The sequence below is a fragment of the Dromaius novaehollandiae genome, chromosome 1 (assembly GCF_036370855.1).
Source record: "Dromaius novaehollandiae isolate bDroNov1 chromosome 1, bDroNov1.hap1, whole genome shotgun sequence".
Classification (NCBI taxonomy): Eukaryota; Metazoa; Chordata; class Aves; order Casuariiformes; family Dromaiidae; genus Dromaius; species Dromaius novaehollandiae.
In genome coordinates, this window is record NC_088098.1 from 209,189,457 (window position 1) to 209,204,563 (window position 15,107).

Genomic DNA, 15,107 nt, shown 5'->3' on the forward strand with positions numbered 1-15,107 from the left:
AACGGCTCCCGGCGCCGAGCGTTGGCGCCTGCGCAATGCCGCCCGCCGGCTCGCCGCTCCCCCACGAAGCTTCGTGAAGATTCCGGAAAGCTCCGCTCGGCTCTTTCCGCCGCGGCCGCCGCGCCGCCCCCCGGCCCGGCGCTGCCCGGCTTCCGGCTGCCGCTCTGCCGCTCTGCCTGGCGGCCGCGGAGGAGCCGCTGCCGGCCGCTGCGCCGCCATGTCTTTGCTCTGCTACAACCGCGGCTGCGGCCAGCGCTTCGACCCCGAGACCAACACGGAGGGTGAGAGCGGCGGGCGGGCGGGCGTCACTCGCGGCGGCCGCCGCTGCCCTTCGCCCCCCGCACGCCGGCTTTGGGGGGCCTTTCGTGGGGCGGCGGGGCGGGCTGCGCGGCCCAGGGAGCCCCGGCACCCGCTCTGCCCTCCGCGGGGCCGGGCGGCGCGGGGCGGCGCGGAGCTGTCAGGCCCGCGGGGTGCCCGGCACTGCGCGGTGACAGGACGGGGCCCGGCGGTCCCGGTCCCCTCGCCGCTGCCCGCCGCCGGGCAGGGGCTCCCGCGCTGTCCCGACCTGCTCTCACCGGGGCACTCGCGTTTCCCCGGGGCGCTTCCTGCCGCTTTCGGGGCGAATGGGCGATCCGGGGGATACAGTGATGCTGCAGGTCGCTACGTTGAGGGCATTGCGGCAGCTGGACAGCGAAACCTGGCAGGGCTGGAGCTGCGCCGTCAATGCGGAAGTCCGGGGCTGGCGCCGAGCCTGGCTGTCTGGTAAACCTCACGGGCTGCTGGTGGCACGGATAGCAAACCTTCTTACCCAAAGTATAGGTGGATAATAACAAAGAAAGACTGTGCTTATCCTGGTAGGCTTATGTTTGCACTTGTCAAAATGCTGTGTCAGAGTGCTGTGAGGGAAAACAGACCACAAAAAGCAGTTCTTCCCACTCTTGGGACATATTGTTAAGGTATAAACTGGAGGCCTTGAGCAACAGAATTTTTTGGGAGAGCACTTCTGTGGGTGTTGCATACCTCAGAGTTACAAACAGTAACAGGTAATGTATATTTAGAGCGTGTACTTATAGCAGCTAGTAAAACGTGTCTTATGATACATGTATGTCTGCTTTGTCAACTGCCGTGAGCTCTTGCAGCGCTTCCCCCATCAATGTTGGCAACGAAGTATGTGATGAGAAATATCATCAATGCATTATCATTTTAGGTTGCAAAGTTCCACTGAGGCTGCAAAAGGGTGACCTCAGTTCTCAACAGGATTACCCTCAACTGGTTTGTAAAGTATCTGTGTTGGCTGAATTTCTAGAATGGCCTCTTTGTGTCGGCTTAATTTTTAGTGACCCAAAAGATTAGAAGTAGACTAATGTGCTCTAGCATGTGCTTACTGTCTGATTAAGAACCACTGCATAAAATCTTTGTTTTGTTTTTCTGAGCTGAGTATTTTCAAGAGGGGGACAATGTTTTGAGCAAGACTCACAAATGTTGGTAACAACAAAAGCAGACATGCTTTTGGAAAGCTTCCATTTGGTGACCCCACCACCCCCGGCCTTCTTCCAAAAGACAAAGTAGATAACTTTTTTAATAATAAAAAAAAAACTTCATTCCTTTCAGAAGGACTTGCTTCATGTTCTGTTCTTACAATTAAAGTAACAGTTCTTCGTGGTGTCTTCCTATATATATGATAAAAATTGCAGTAGACCTGATCAGGTTGGCATGGCATATTACTTGCTAATTGTGTGATGCTTTGATGAGAAAAACAGCTTCCTGGGCTGAAGTTTGTTTAGGTAAATGAGTAGAATGCTTGTTGGAATTACAGTGTCCTAGGTTAAGCCGTTCTAGAGATGCATCGTTCTTCACAGAGCACTTGAGAAAGCGAAGTTAGACATTTTTTGCTGAAGTAAATTAATTGTGACTTTCAGCATCCCTAAATTTCCTCAAGGTCAATGGGAGGATTAGTACTTAGACATCTATATCCATATTTAAATGTGTTTGGCTGTAAAGTGTAAGGTTTATTTGTGCTTCAGAGCTCTATTCTGAGCAGGCAAAAACATTTGATACATTGTGAGGATTAAGGTTAGTACATGTGTTAACCACCAGCATACTTGTTCCTTTTATAAAAACTTTTGTATTGCTGTAGTCTTACAGTTAAGTTTAGGAACAAGAGTTATTAGGAAGTATTCCCAAATGAAAATCAGGAGAAAATAAGACCTCGTGGTCTCAAAAGTGTTTTGGAACTTTCTGCCTCTTTGTCCACATTCAGTCTCCAGTGTATATGTTCCCATAGTGATGATTGATGTAAGAGGCCATTAACATGCTCTTCAGAATCAGATGGCTGAAATAATGTATGCATCAATTTTCTGTATAAGCCATTGTTTCAAGGGAGGGGAAAAAAAAAAAGCAAGTTGTAACTGGCTGATGTTTCGTGAAGGACTGTATGCTTCTGAAAGAGGGGTAGAAAAAACAGCCAGAGGGAAGGCAGTAAAGGTATGTCTACCTAGTGACAGAATGCACAATTACGAATTCATTTATGGCATGCCTGCCAAGATACAAATTTCACATCCATTTTAGGAATGTTAACTACTAATCAGGTTTATACTGTTAAAGACTTGTAGAGCATCCGACAGAAGGTGGAACTTAACTTCGAGAGTGGCTGGCAGTAGGGTTTAATTTTATTTTTTTTTTCTTAGCTTTGCCTGACCTTATGAACATTTTTAATCCGTTTCAAGGCAAGGTTAAATGTTTGCCATTTCAGCAGTGGTATTACATGCACATTTTTGCATAGGTTTTAACAGTGTTGTTTTACTGCAGTTGAAAAGGGTAGTGTGTACATGCAGACTAAGAATACATATATTACATGTTTTTGTCTTGATTTTTCTTGCTGTGCTATAACATTTCTTTGGTTTAGGCCACGGCTCTGTGAGGTGGATCAAAATCTTTCTCCTGCAGTGCATCGATGTCTGAGGATACACTTTCACATAAGGCTTAATGCAGTTTAATTTGGTCTTGCCAGATTGGAAGGACTTGCTCTCTCTATCTTGCCTATTTTTACCCTTTTTCCTTCGACTGAACTTAGTGATATTGCAGCTGCAGGATAAACATGATCACAGAGCTGAGGAAGACCTGCTTTATGTGTTCCTGAGGTGGAGTGAGGGAAAGAAGACTCAGGTTTCTGTTTCATTGGCCCACCGATTGTGCTTATCTTCACTACATGCTCACTAGACTAGAGCCCCCAGCTAGACCCAGGAAGAGAAGCCTTTTTGCCTCCGGCTGCACTGGGTGGAGTTACAGGAAATGCTAGCCTATAGATTTTGCAGTTTCTGTCCAAAGTCTGCTTTCTGTAACCTTGCCTGGTACCCACGGTTCAAACTGCATTGCAGTAGAAGTGCATCCTCTGATCCTCTCTTTTTCCCAGGGATTTGTATTTCTCAGCCTGAGCCTTTCTCTTCTCTGTGAACTATTTATAAACTCCTGTCTTACCATGTTTTTCCCATTTTCTACATTTTTTTTCCTAATCCTGTAAGAAGTTCAGTGGAATTGGCTCCTTTGCTTCAGCAGCCTCTTGAAGGCATCAGTTTCCCCAAGGTGCTGAATGAAGTTCATCAGGTCTAACAACTTTTCATTATTTCTGGGTTTGCAAGTATTAGAGTGTTTCCACAGGGTAGCAGCTCAGTGTCTGAGTTGTAGGTAGGCAGATATCTCGCTTCATCCTTTAGAATTTTAAATGAGGTATTTGCATTGGAATCCTGCAAGTTTAGATGTTCTGTACCATTTTTCTACTCTGACATTTAACCAAAAGTATAGCAAGGTACTTTAATGAATAAGCAAGGATGTTTCAGTAAGATGATGACCGGAGATCAGTGTGTGCATTATGAGACTGGGATTGGTTCATGAGCATTTTTTAAAAAAATGAAAATTTGTGGTACTCACATCTCCAGAAATGAGTTGACTGTGAGAGAAAATAGCTTTCTTTGAATGACCTTGTGCTTGTCCTGGTTAAGTGTATTAACAGTAGTGGAGAAGAGACTTGGATGTCTTAACGTTTAGTGGCATCCAAAAGATGGAAGCTGAACTCAGACAAATTAAAAATAGAACGTGCTTTTAACTGTTAGAGTGACTATCAGTGTGTGCTAAGTTCCCTTTCTTTCCTCTAGTCAGAGTTGAAGTATTTTTATGGAGGTAGACTTCACTCGGATGTGAGTGGTTGGGCTCAGTACGAGTAGAAATGGGTGATTATCTTAGTGTCCTTTGATATGCAGACTAGATTACTGGAATTCAGCCTATTTCATGGGTAAGTCCCACTGCCTCTTTTGAGGCACGGCAGAGCCACTTGCCTCCGCATCTTCTGTTGTGGAACATGCATGGTCTCATGAGACAGCAGCAGAGAGTGGGTTCTCATTTGCTACATGATGTACCACCTGCTAAGAGGGCTTCAGAAGGAAAGAAGGATTGGGCTTGGCCAGATGGACATTTGTCTGTGTGTGATCTGTGAGCCAGAGGATTGCTGTCCCTGAATTAATTGACCTCAAGATGGTTTCAGTCTCTACAAACATGGCACTTGTTAACCACGTCTCTCTCATTTGAACCCACATACTTGTGAGGGGTCAGAAATTGTAATTTAAGATTTCTGATTCAGAAATTATATTTGCTGCAAATATAGCTTAGTTTTACTACCGTGATGCTTGTGATGACATACTTTCATACTTCTGGAAAAGAATAACCTCTATTTTTAGTTTTGTTTGACTTAGCAGGGAAGTCCTGGGGTCTTTATACAAAGTAACCACATTTTCATAGTTCCTGTGAGGTTTACTAGCATTAGCCTTTCATGGTTAAGCCAAAGGGATTGGCAGAGATTATGGATATGCATACAAGTCCTGCTGTGGGGCTGATGTCCTAAAATATGAACCTTTCGAGTCTGAGGTGGGAACTGTCATCTTAAGGTAACTTGCTTTTCAGACCATGTTAGTGTCTTAGACTTAGGCACCGAATACACAAGTAAAGAAGAGGATACCAAGCAAATTTTTTTAACGTGCATATTTATTTTTAATTTTTAATTTTTCGTAAGTGATTTGTGTTTGCCTACAGATAGTAAATGGGCTCCATTATTAATAAAGAGTTGTTTATCACTTATTTGCCTCTTGTTACGTAAAATGTGACTTATTTTTTTCACTCTTCTGTTTTCTAGGGGCTTACTAATGGTTACTCTTTGTGTCACTTCTGATTTTAACTGTTTCTACCTCAGAAAAAAAATATCCATGCAGTACACGTTGAAGAGAGAGAATGTAATTAGAGGAATTATTACACCTGACAGATACATAGATTAAACTTAAAAAAGAGCAGTTCCTGCATTAAATGCTATTATGCTGATAAAATACATGTTCTGTGAGATATTCCAGTTAATGGAAATAGCATTTCAGTGTAGTATTTGTACAGAGCCTAGGTATAATTAGTAGTATTAACATGTCTAAATCTCGTATGTGGAAGATTGGCTTTTGGGTTTGAGTCCTTAAGTGACCTAGGATACCAAAAACAGCCACCGAAGAACAAACTAATTATCATGGATAAATTAATGAACTGGAGAGAGGTTTTCAGAGAGCTTGGAAACATAGTGCTTCTGGATAGAAAGCCTAAATCCATCCATACAGCTGTGAACAGGTGTATTTGATATTGCAAATGAGCTGTGTTTTGTTTTTTTTTTTTTTTCCCCTCCATCAGATGGCCCTACGGCTACTTTTTCGTACTTCTGCTGGATTACCAGGGAGGACTAATCATTGATGGAGGCTAGAGGTGGTCCATAGAAAGTTTATTTGATACAAACAGAGGAGGAGTTTGTTTTAGGTGCCTGCTTTGTGGTCTCTGTTGTATAATACAGAAGAAATATTCTTGATTATTTAGTTTTAATACATGCAGTCAGAAAGTCTGTTCTATGAAGTTTGTAGTTTCTTTCATAAGTATGTGCATTTGGGGGAGTGGGGCAGCTCATGGCATATGTGAATTGCATGTGTGACATTTTTTGCTATGTTTGTGATCAGGTGAATAGTTATAAGGATTCTTGGTATGCCTAAATATTAATAAATATTAATAATAGTCATTTTCTTCTAGATTCATGTACATATCATCCAGGTGTGCCAGTCTTTCATGATGCTCTGAAAGTAAGTATGAAAATACCTTTTTAAGTCTTTTTTTTCCTGTTTGTGTAGGACAGTATGCTTGTGATGTTTTTTCCCCTTTTTTCCTTTCAAATCTGTCAATGGCATAAAAACTAATATCTAGTCTGTTGTGTTTGAGCAACATCATGAAGCTAGAAAACAGTGCTTACTCAAAACTGGAAAAGAAATTAAAAGCTATATTCATATGATCTGAATGCTGCACGTGTCCTGTGAGTTGTTTCGTGTTGATTGACTTCAGGTGTCTCAGCAGTTTAATTAGGTTCTCTAATAGATCTCTGGAGGCATTGAGAGGTCTCATGCTCTTCAGTTATTAACTTGCCTGGGATTTAGACCAATTTAGTTGTGGTTTTATTTGGCTAGAACACTAGCATATATGTTACATTTGCCTGCTGTAAAAAATAACTGTTCTTTTAATCTGACAAATGAACATGTCTGTTAAGTTCGGAGTGCTCACCCATGCCCCCTACACAGCTGCCCAGGATTCTTGGGCTACATCTTCTGTAGTGAATTAAATATACCTGGAACTGGTCTGTGGTGGTTAGGCTGACAGACACATCATGGCCCATATTCATAGTATTGAACTCTTTTTCCGCTTCAGGATCAAGTGGCTACATCCAAACTACCAGCTGGGAATTACTGAGAGAGAACTGCTTGGCTCAGGCTGAAACAGTACCAGAAATCTTATTAGTAATTTAACTGTATATGATCAGAAGTCTGCAGTCCAGGAATGTTCCATGGCACTAATTTACTAACACAGATGTAGCCTAAGTGACCTTTCTTGGGTCTTGGAACTGTGATTTGACTGAGCTGTGGGGCAAACATATCTTTTTCTGATGTGGGAGCTGCTTCTACTGGCAATGCATTTCATCCCTTCCCCATGATGTGTAATGTCTTTTAAGTGCTTGGAGGCCTGTGTGTGTGTGTGTTGGGAAGCACGTGTTCAGTGAGCTAGTACTTGTATTGCGGTGCATGACTCTAGAAGTGGCCACAGTGTGCCACTGCCAAGAACAGGCCAGACACTATTAGGTCACATATGAATGTACTTACACTATAGCAAATCGTTTGCTACAGAATTATAGTTGTACTCATAACACAATTAATAGAGCTTCTGCCACTAGGCAGGAAGACAGAAGTTCTAAATTTACTTCAGAAGATTGTGGTTGCTCCCTCTTTCTTTTATATAAGCACTGTTTCTCAGTCAAGCACTACTTTTCCCCCTCTGCCTACCCTATTTTTTTTTTAACCTCATTAAAAATTTATCATAATTTTGTATGAGTAATCTTCCTTCCGATGTGAATTGCAGATGATCCAAGTGGGCAGGGGTGAACTTTCTACCTCCTTGGAAATAGTGAATAGTGGAAATACAGTGGAAATAATAAAATAAAAGAATAAAAAATAATGGAAATAATGAACATTTTGAGGATATTTTAGAACTACCTACCTAAAACCGAGCATCTCATTGAAGCTCTTGATGTGGTAGAAGAATGTATTGGTTAGTCAGACTGTTACCTTTAATAAAGTTGAGTTCTAAGATTTGTTATTTACAATGACAAGATACTTTTCTCTAAAATTGGATTTCTGATTTATATAATAAAAAGCATTCTTGGTTGACATAAGTGGATATATGGCTACACATGGCAGATCTCCAGTTGTGTGGAGGGAAATAAGTAGTTGGAAGACTTGATTAATGCTCATCATTTTAGAAGTGGGGCTTGTAAAACTGTGCTACAGATGAGCCTTGTCTCAGTTATAGTATGTATTTGGTCACATGTTACTCTCTCTTTTACAGTAACATTTCTGTTTTCTGTCATAGTAAGTTGGCATTTGACTTGTCATGGAATTACTGCCTCTAAGTTTTTACTGGGCTTTCTGATTGAAGTACCATGAGTGAGCTAAAAAATGGCAGTTGTAATACATTTCTGTAGTTTTTAAAAATACAGAAGGTTGACCGCAGCGTCCAAAGGATAGAAGAGTATTATAATAAAAAAATTCTACATCTTGTAAAGGAATATAATTAGTTTTTATAAGCTGTTGCTGGATAAAGTGTTCATGCTTGTTTTGTTCTTATTCCAAAATGGTTATAGGGTTGGTCGTGTTGTAAGAGAAGAACAACAGACTTTTCTGACTTCTTAAGCATTGTGGTACGTATGCAGGATATTTTGAAATCCTTCTACTTGTCAAATCACAGTGATAAATATTACATAGTACATGTGTTTACATGTTTAAAATTTTCTTACTTTTGTTAAAACTGTCTTAAGTCTCAGATGCACTATTTTTACTTGCTATAATGTTGAAGTTAAGTCTCAGTTTTCAAGCTTTAAAGTTTATCATTAGTTTTATCAAAACATATTTAGACTTGTTAACAATGAAGGAAGGTAAATTAAGATTTTTTTAATTAAGATTTTTTTTTTCCCCTAACTAAATAGATAGCAAAAGAACCATTGCTTACTTTTAAAAGACTTTTGTTTCCATTGTTATGGAAGGTATGCACTTTTTCTTTAAAATACCTGTAAATTAAGTGTTTGTGTAAAAGAAGATATTTTCCATCTTAGTTGTAGGATTTCCTTTGTGGCCAGTGTTATAAATAGGCTAGTGGGGAAGATGAGTCTGAAGAAATAAATCAAACTTGTAGCAGTTTCTGATCATCTTTAATTGGGCACACAAAATATGCTGCATAAATATATAAACACGTGCTTTCCATAATAGGGCTGTACAAAGGGTCTCCATAACAGTGAGAAACCTCCTGAGCCTGTTAAACCAGAAGTCAAAACTACCTCTGAACGAAAGGAGCTAGCTGAACTGAAACCCAAATTTCAAGAACACATAATTCAGGCACCAAAACCACTGGAAACAATTAAAAGACCAAGGTATAGTATACCAAACTAACAGTTTTGCCAAACCTGTTGTCAGCTGGCCAAACTAAAACTCACTTAGTTGTTTGGTTGTATGCAGATGTGTCTGAGCGCAGGCAGGGCGCTGGTGTGAATAGTGGGTGGTGATGCTCAGCTCATTTTTGTAGGCTTTCTATTGCAGGTACAGTTAGAAATTCCCCAATGAACTTTAAGACAGCTTGTGTTTGGTAGCATTGATGATGTCATCTTGAGCTTCAAAATGAGATGAAAGGATTTAGATTAGGACAAGGCAGTACAGGACCCCTCAGTTTTAACCTTGACAGGAAACAAAAATTGCAATGTAAAGCTTCATGGATTAGAATACCACTAGCAATTGTTCTTCATGTTTTAAAAATTCTTAAAAATAACTTTAGGATGGTTATGTTCAGATTACATAATCTCTCCCATTTATTTTTATTGTTGTAGGGAATTTAAGATTTCCTGTTGAAAAAAGAGACTGTCTACTAAATTTCTAGTCTGTTCTTCTATAAGCAGTAAGAATAAGCATTTAGAAATCTAGTATGTTTGTTATAAGGGAGGATGAAAAGGAAGAGCTCTATAGCAAGATTAAAAGTTACTGCTTTGTCATATTTTGTAAATATTATTTTATGAATTTAAGATGAATATATTGACTGTTTTTAGCCCAGATGAGCCAATGACAAATTTGCAGCTGAAAGTCTCAGCTTCATTGAAGCAAGCTTTAGATAAACTGAAACTGTCATCAGAAAATGAGGAGAAAAAAGGTAAGGTTATGCAGAAATCGAGCATGTATATGACATTTCTTGTCAGGCAAATAAATGTAAACTAATTATTTGATGTTTCTAAAGATGTTCATGTTTTTAATAATCCGTGAAATATCTTCCACTGGAAGGAATGACAATCAAAGCTGAAATGTGAGCAGAGTGTAGGGGTTTGGGTGTCAGAAGTGTGTTCCCACTAAAATTCTCTAAACTGTTTATTTTGTAAGATTTTCCTGATAGAGTAGATATGGGAACATCTTTGTCTAAATATAAGACTGAGAGTTTCCTGAGAAATAAAATCTGCTAGTCTGTTATTGTGGACACCATGCCTTTCATAAACTGGTGAAACTCCCTGGAAGACTACTTTGGTCTCCATTGTATGTTTTTCCTCTTCTTTCTTCCCGCAGTTCACTTGGAATTGTGTTCCAGAACTACACTGCTCCTTAAAAAACTTTTTCTAATTTCAACTTAAATACATTTTTGGCCATTTTATATTTTGTTTTGTTTGTGTGTGAACACTGTCAACTTCTTCCTTCTTGGTATACAAATTCTCTCCTTTTGTGTACTTGTAGACAGCGATTGGAACCTTTTATAGTCTTAGTTTTATGAAGTCAAATAAGATGAGCTGTTGTCATGTAACAAGTTTCTCTTCTCCTACAATTATAGTCCTTCTCTTCATGTATTTTTTCCCCCTCCTCTTAAAACAGTGCAAAAGTCTAGAACTTAAAATCTGATGCACAGATAATATGACAATTTTGGGGGCTGTTTACCTAGCTTTTGTTTCTTTATCTTTCTGGCAGACTTCTGCACAAGGCAGGAAATAGAAAACTCAGGGTTGTTTGTTTTTTCTGTTATCTAGTCCTTAGTTTTTTTTTAACCTTTAATAAAAAAAAAATATTTAGTAGACTGTAAACCTCAATTGCTTTATTTCTATAATATAATTCTGTTTACAGAAGAGGACAGTGATGAAATCAAGATTGGGACAGCATGTAAAAATGCAGGCTGTTCAAAAGTAAGTGGTTCATTTCTGCTCTTAACAGCTTAGCAGGTATGTTTAGGTGCACAGGTTTTTGGTTTTTTTTTTTTTTTTTTTCAGTGCACTACAAAATGATTTGGAATTGGCATAAAGTGTATCAGGCTGAACAAATATACATTTGGTAGCATACTTTGGTATCAGTAAATATGGGCTGTTTTGTATTGTGGATGTATTAAGTCTAAGACTTTTTTTTTTTCCTCCCCTGAGGCCCCATCCTAAGGTTCTAATTAGTAAGTTTGCCAAACCAAAGATACTGAAGTGGTTCAGCTTAAAATGTTAAATAAGTATTGGTGAGAGGTGGCTTACTGGTAACAGTTTGAATTGCTTCTGGTAACCTGTGCCTGCTTCAGGAATTTCTGCGGTCCTTGTCAGTTAATGCTTCCTGCTTGAATAATCCACAAAGAAGCATTCACACTTGCAGCATGAAAATTATTTTTTATGGTATGCTATCTTTTTAAGCTGACTTTTTTTTTTTTTTCTCCTTTTTTTTTTTTTTTTCCCCCTCCCACTAACAGCCTTGTTTTATACAGAACAGGACAGTACAATTGAGATATATAGTTCACTGGAGGTCTGACAAATTTTATTTTCTTTTTACTGAAATTCTGGTGTGAGAGGAGTTTACAGCAGTCTCTTATTTGTGTTAAAGCAACTGATGTCATTCTGTGGCAAAGATGTATATTATTTGATTTACTTCCGTTTGAGAGTCTGTGTGTTTTCTTGTAGGAATGATAATTTTAATGTATTTTTAATAAAGTAGTTGTTCTTCTGCAAATATCTAGTGCTTTTTAAAGGTAGCACTCCATGCTCATAAATGTCTCTTTAGACCCTCAGAGAGATCTGTCATCTATTGAACCAATACAAAGTATAGTTTGTAAGAATCGACTGCCAGGGGACCTTCTGTGAATGAAGGTTGAATGACTGTTTTGGAAAGCTAAAACAAGCCATTAGATGAACAACTCAAAAGCTTTATAGTACTTTGTTCAATGTTCCTGTTGTATTTTTTTGTTTGTTTTGGTCCACTTACTGAATTAGTGATACACTTCAAATGCTTTCTCTCCCTCTCTCTCTCCCTCTCCCTCTCCCTCTCTCTCTCTCTCTCCCCACCCCCTTCTCCCCCCCCCCCCCCCAAACCAGACTTACGAAGGACCACAGAGCACAGAAGAAGTATGTATATACCATTCTGGTGTACCTATATTCCATGAAGGGTTAGTATCATGCAGTTAACTTCTACTTTTTTTTTTTTAATTAGTCTATTATCTGTAACTGCTTTCTTTGCAGATGTTGCTTTGTTTTTGTGTGTGTATTTCTTATAGTCCAGAACAGCAATGCTGGGAGAGGATATACTAAATTAACAATAATACTGCATAAAGGAAAGATATTAAGTATTCATAGTAAATAGTGTCCTAAATGTTGTTTATTTGCTTTCTTTTCAAACTCTAAAGGATGAAGTATTGGAGCTGTTGTAAAAGAAAAACATCTGACTTCAATACATTTTTAGCTCAAGAAGGCTGTACAAGAGGAACACACATATGGACTAAAAAGGATGCGGTAGGTAGTATTAGTGTTATATTTTGTAGCTAGTTATTCTGAGTACTGAAAAGTAGCTGTGGCTTGATTTATTATTGTAATAGAGCTGTTGTAGTTCATTACCTCCAGAATAATATGGAGGATATTATGCATGACAGTGAAGAAACAGAGTTTGAAATAATTTGGATAGAAGTATACTTGATGCATATATAAATGTAAAAAATTGGTTTTTGCAAATTCAGTTTAAAAAAAAAAGCCTTTTCTGCTGTATTAGTTTTTAAAAAAAGTTTATTGTACTGCAGATAGCATTCTTTTAAAAATCATAAGAAATATTTCCTCCCATAAAGGCCATGCAGAAAATAGCCATACATGTTCTATAGTAAAATTTACTGTACTTCCAGTTTCACTCAGACTGAATCTTATCAAATTATTAGACAGGGGGTGCTGAACAGATCTAGGTCCATGAGGTTGGAGTCTTTTTTGTTGGTCTTTTAGTGGGGAGAGGGGTATCTTGCTCTAATTTGGATTCTGTTTAAGCATCTGAATCTTTTTCTAGTCTGATACCAATTTAATGTTTTGGTTTGATTTCTTGTATAACAGATACAGACCATCTAGAGCATTTAGTTTGTGTTTCATTGCAATGATGGGAACAAACTACAAATTTGTAAGGTGAAAAGAACTATTTTTATTGATATTTTAAAAGGTTTTTAGAAAATATTTTAGAATTGAGTAACATAACAGTTACTTAAATTAGTAGGTCATATGCGGGTGAAAACAAAATTCTTGTTTATGAATATATTGTCTATTGCTGATGCAAAATTATATTGATACTGTAAACATCAGTAACATTTAACAAGAGAAAATCCAGGATGTACTACAGAAAGTATAGTTCTGTTTTACCTCATTCTGCAACATTTACTTCCCAAGCCGTTTATGCCCTCTGAGTCACAAAAACTTTGCTTGCTTTGACAACTTATGTGCGTGCTTAAGCAGTATTTTCAGATATGGAAAGGAAGGATAAAAAGCTGAAGTCGTGAGCCTAAAGCAGGAGAATATTTTTTTTAAAGAATTTACCTGTGCATTAAGAAACTCTTCATTAAATGTGTTTATGTTAAGATAATGGGTTCTTAGCCAACTGTATTTTTTTAATGACTACCTTTTTTTGTGTGTGATTTGTTCTTTTTTCTTTTCCACTATTTTTTTTTCCCTCATCAAAGAACACAGGGAATTACTTAGTAGTTTCTTGCAGTAATATGGAAACTTCTTGGGGTTCTCGCTTGCTTTTTCTTTCTTGGGTTGCTTTCTACCACCTACTGGATGCTGTGGTCTTGGACAGAAAGTTGATCCAACAAGAAAGATTTTGATTTCATTCTATCACAGTGTCCCTTTTTCTTATCATTGTCCCTGTCATGAACATTGGTTTTCTCAGTTCTAATATTTGTCAAGGTCCAGTAGTTGAATGTTAGTTAGTTAAATAATTTAAGTAGAGTTTTGTGCACTCATCTGAACACAGGATATAGTCCTATATTAGCTGTCTTTATTGATTATTAAAATAGACCCAGGTTCTTTTCCTGTTTAATCTTGTACAAGTTCTCATAAATGCGATTTTAATTTTTTTCATAATTTTTTTTCTTACATAGGGAAAGAAAGTAGTTCCATGCAGGCATGACTGGCACCAAACTGGAGGGGAAGTAACTATTTCGGTATATGCTAAAAACTCTGTTCCTGATCTTAGTTATGTAGAAGCAAATAGCACAATGGTGAGTAACTGCCTTAGGATTTTGTTTGTTCTGTTAATTTTGTTGTTAGAACACAGCAGCTTGAAGTAACAAAAATCTGTTTTCTGCTTTATTTACAAAGCAGAGAGGAAACAGCTTAAGAATCTTTTTTGATAAACAGTTTTTCTTGACATTTATGTTCAAATGTGTAGCACTTTGTTCCCTTCTGTGTGAACATCTGTACTTTTAATGTTTTTTGAAAAACTGCAAGATAATACATCAAAAACTTTAAACTTTTGCACTTAAAACCCTAGAGTGATTACAAAATAGATTTACATTACTATATGTGTAAATAATGATAGATTCATAATTTCATTGCATTTGGCTTAAAGTAACTTTATATCATTCATTATGGTATGCAGTTTCAGGGATACTAATGTAAAACAAGTGTTAAAATGACCCTTCTCTGATTTATTTCTTCACTACACATTTGGAGAACATGATACTGCCTACAGGAAATATTTAAGACCACTATAGATTATGATGTATAGAATCTATTCTATCATCTGAATCTATTAGTATGGATTTTCATTCCTGTGCATGAGGGGCGGTTTGATCACTTTGCTCATGTAGGATCCAAGTCCTGTTGTGATATATTTTACTTAAACATACTTGAGTTATTAAATGTTCCATCAGCCTGACAAAATTCTCTGTTTTCCCTATTAAGTTAAATATCCACATTGTATTTGAAGGAGAAAAAGAATTTCATCGCAGTGTGAAATTATGGGGAGTAAGTATAAGAATCATTTTTTCAATTTCAACAAAAAAAAAGAAAAAAACCTCAGCTTTCTCTCTTTCTAAACACATTTTTCTCATTATTCTGCTTAATGAAAGAAGTTCAATTGCACATCATTCAGTACTAAATTTAAATCTGAATCTAAAGCCCTAACCAGGTCTGACATGGTAGTTTACCCGTTTTGAGCAGGAGTTTGGATGACCTCCTGAAGTGCCCTCTGACCTGAATTATC

At 38.1% G+C, this 15,107-nt stretch overlaps 1 protein-coding gene across 1 annotated transcript in view; it reads left to right on the plus strand.

The window, feature by feature from the left end:
* The window catches only part of CHORDC1 (cysteine and histidine rich domain containing 1), a 19,505-nt gene continuing 4,398 nt past the window's right edge, over positions 1–15,107 (plus strand). Inside the window, exons 1-10 of the mRNA XM_026109162.2 lie at positions 1–281; positions 6,100–6,149; positions 8,252–8,308; positions 8,874–9,034; positions 9,701–9,801; positions 10,752–10,810; positions 11,969–12,039; positions 12,277–12,382; positions 14,002–14,121; positions 14,807–14,869. Coding sequence (XP_025964947.1) covers positions 218–281; positions 6,100–6,149; positions 8,252–8,308; positions 8,874–9,034; positions 9,701–9,801; positions 10,752–10,810; positions 11,969–12,039; positions 12,277–12,382; positions 14,002–14,121; positions 14,807–14,869 — 852 coding nt within the window. The 5' untranslated portion in view covers positions 1–217. The remainder of the gene's footprint in view (positions 282–6,099; positions 6,150–8,251; positions 8,309–8,873; positions 9,035–9,700; positions 9,802–10,751; positions 10,811–11,968; positions 12,040–12,276; positions 12,383–14,001; positions 14,122–14,806; positions 14,870–15,107) is intronic.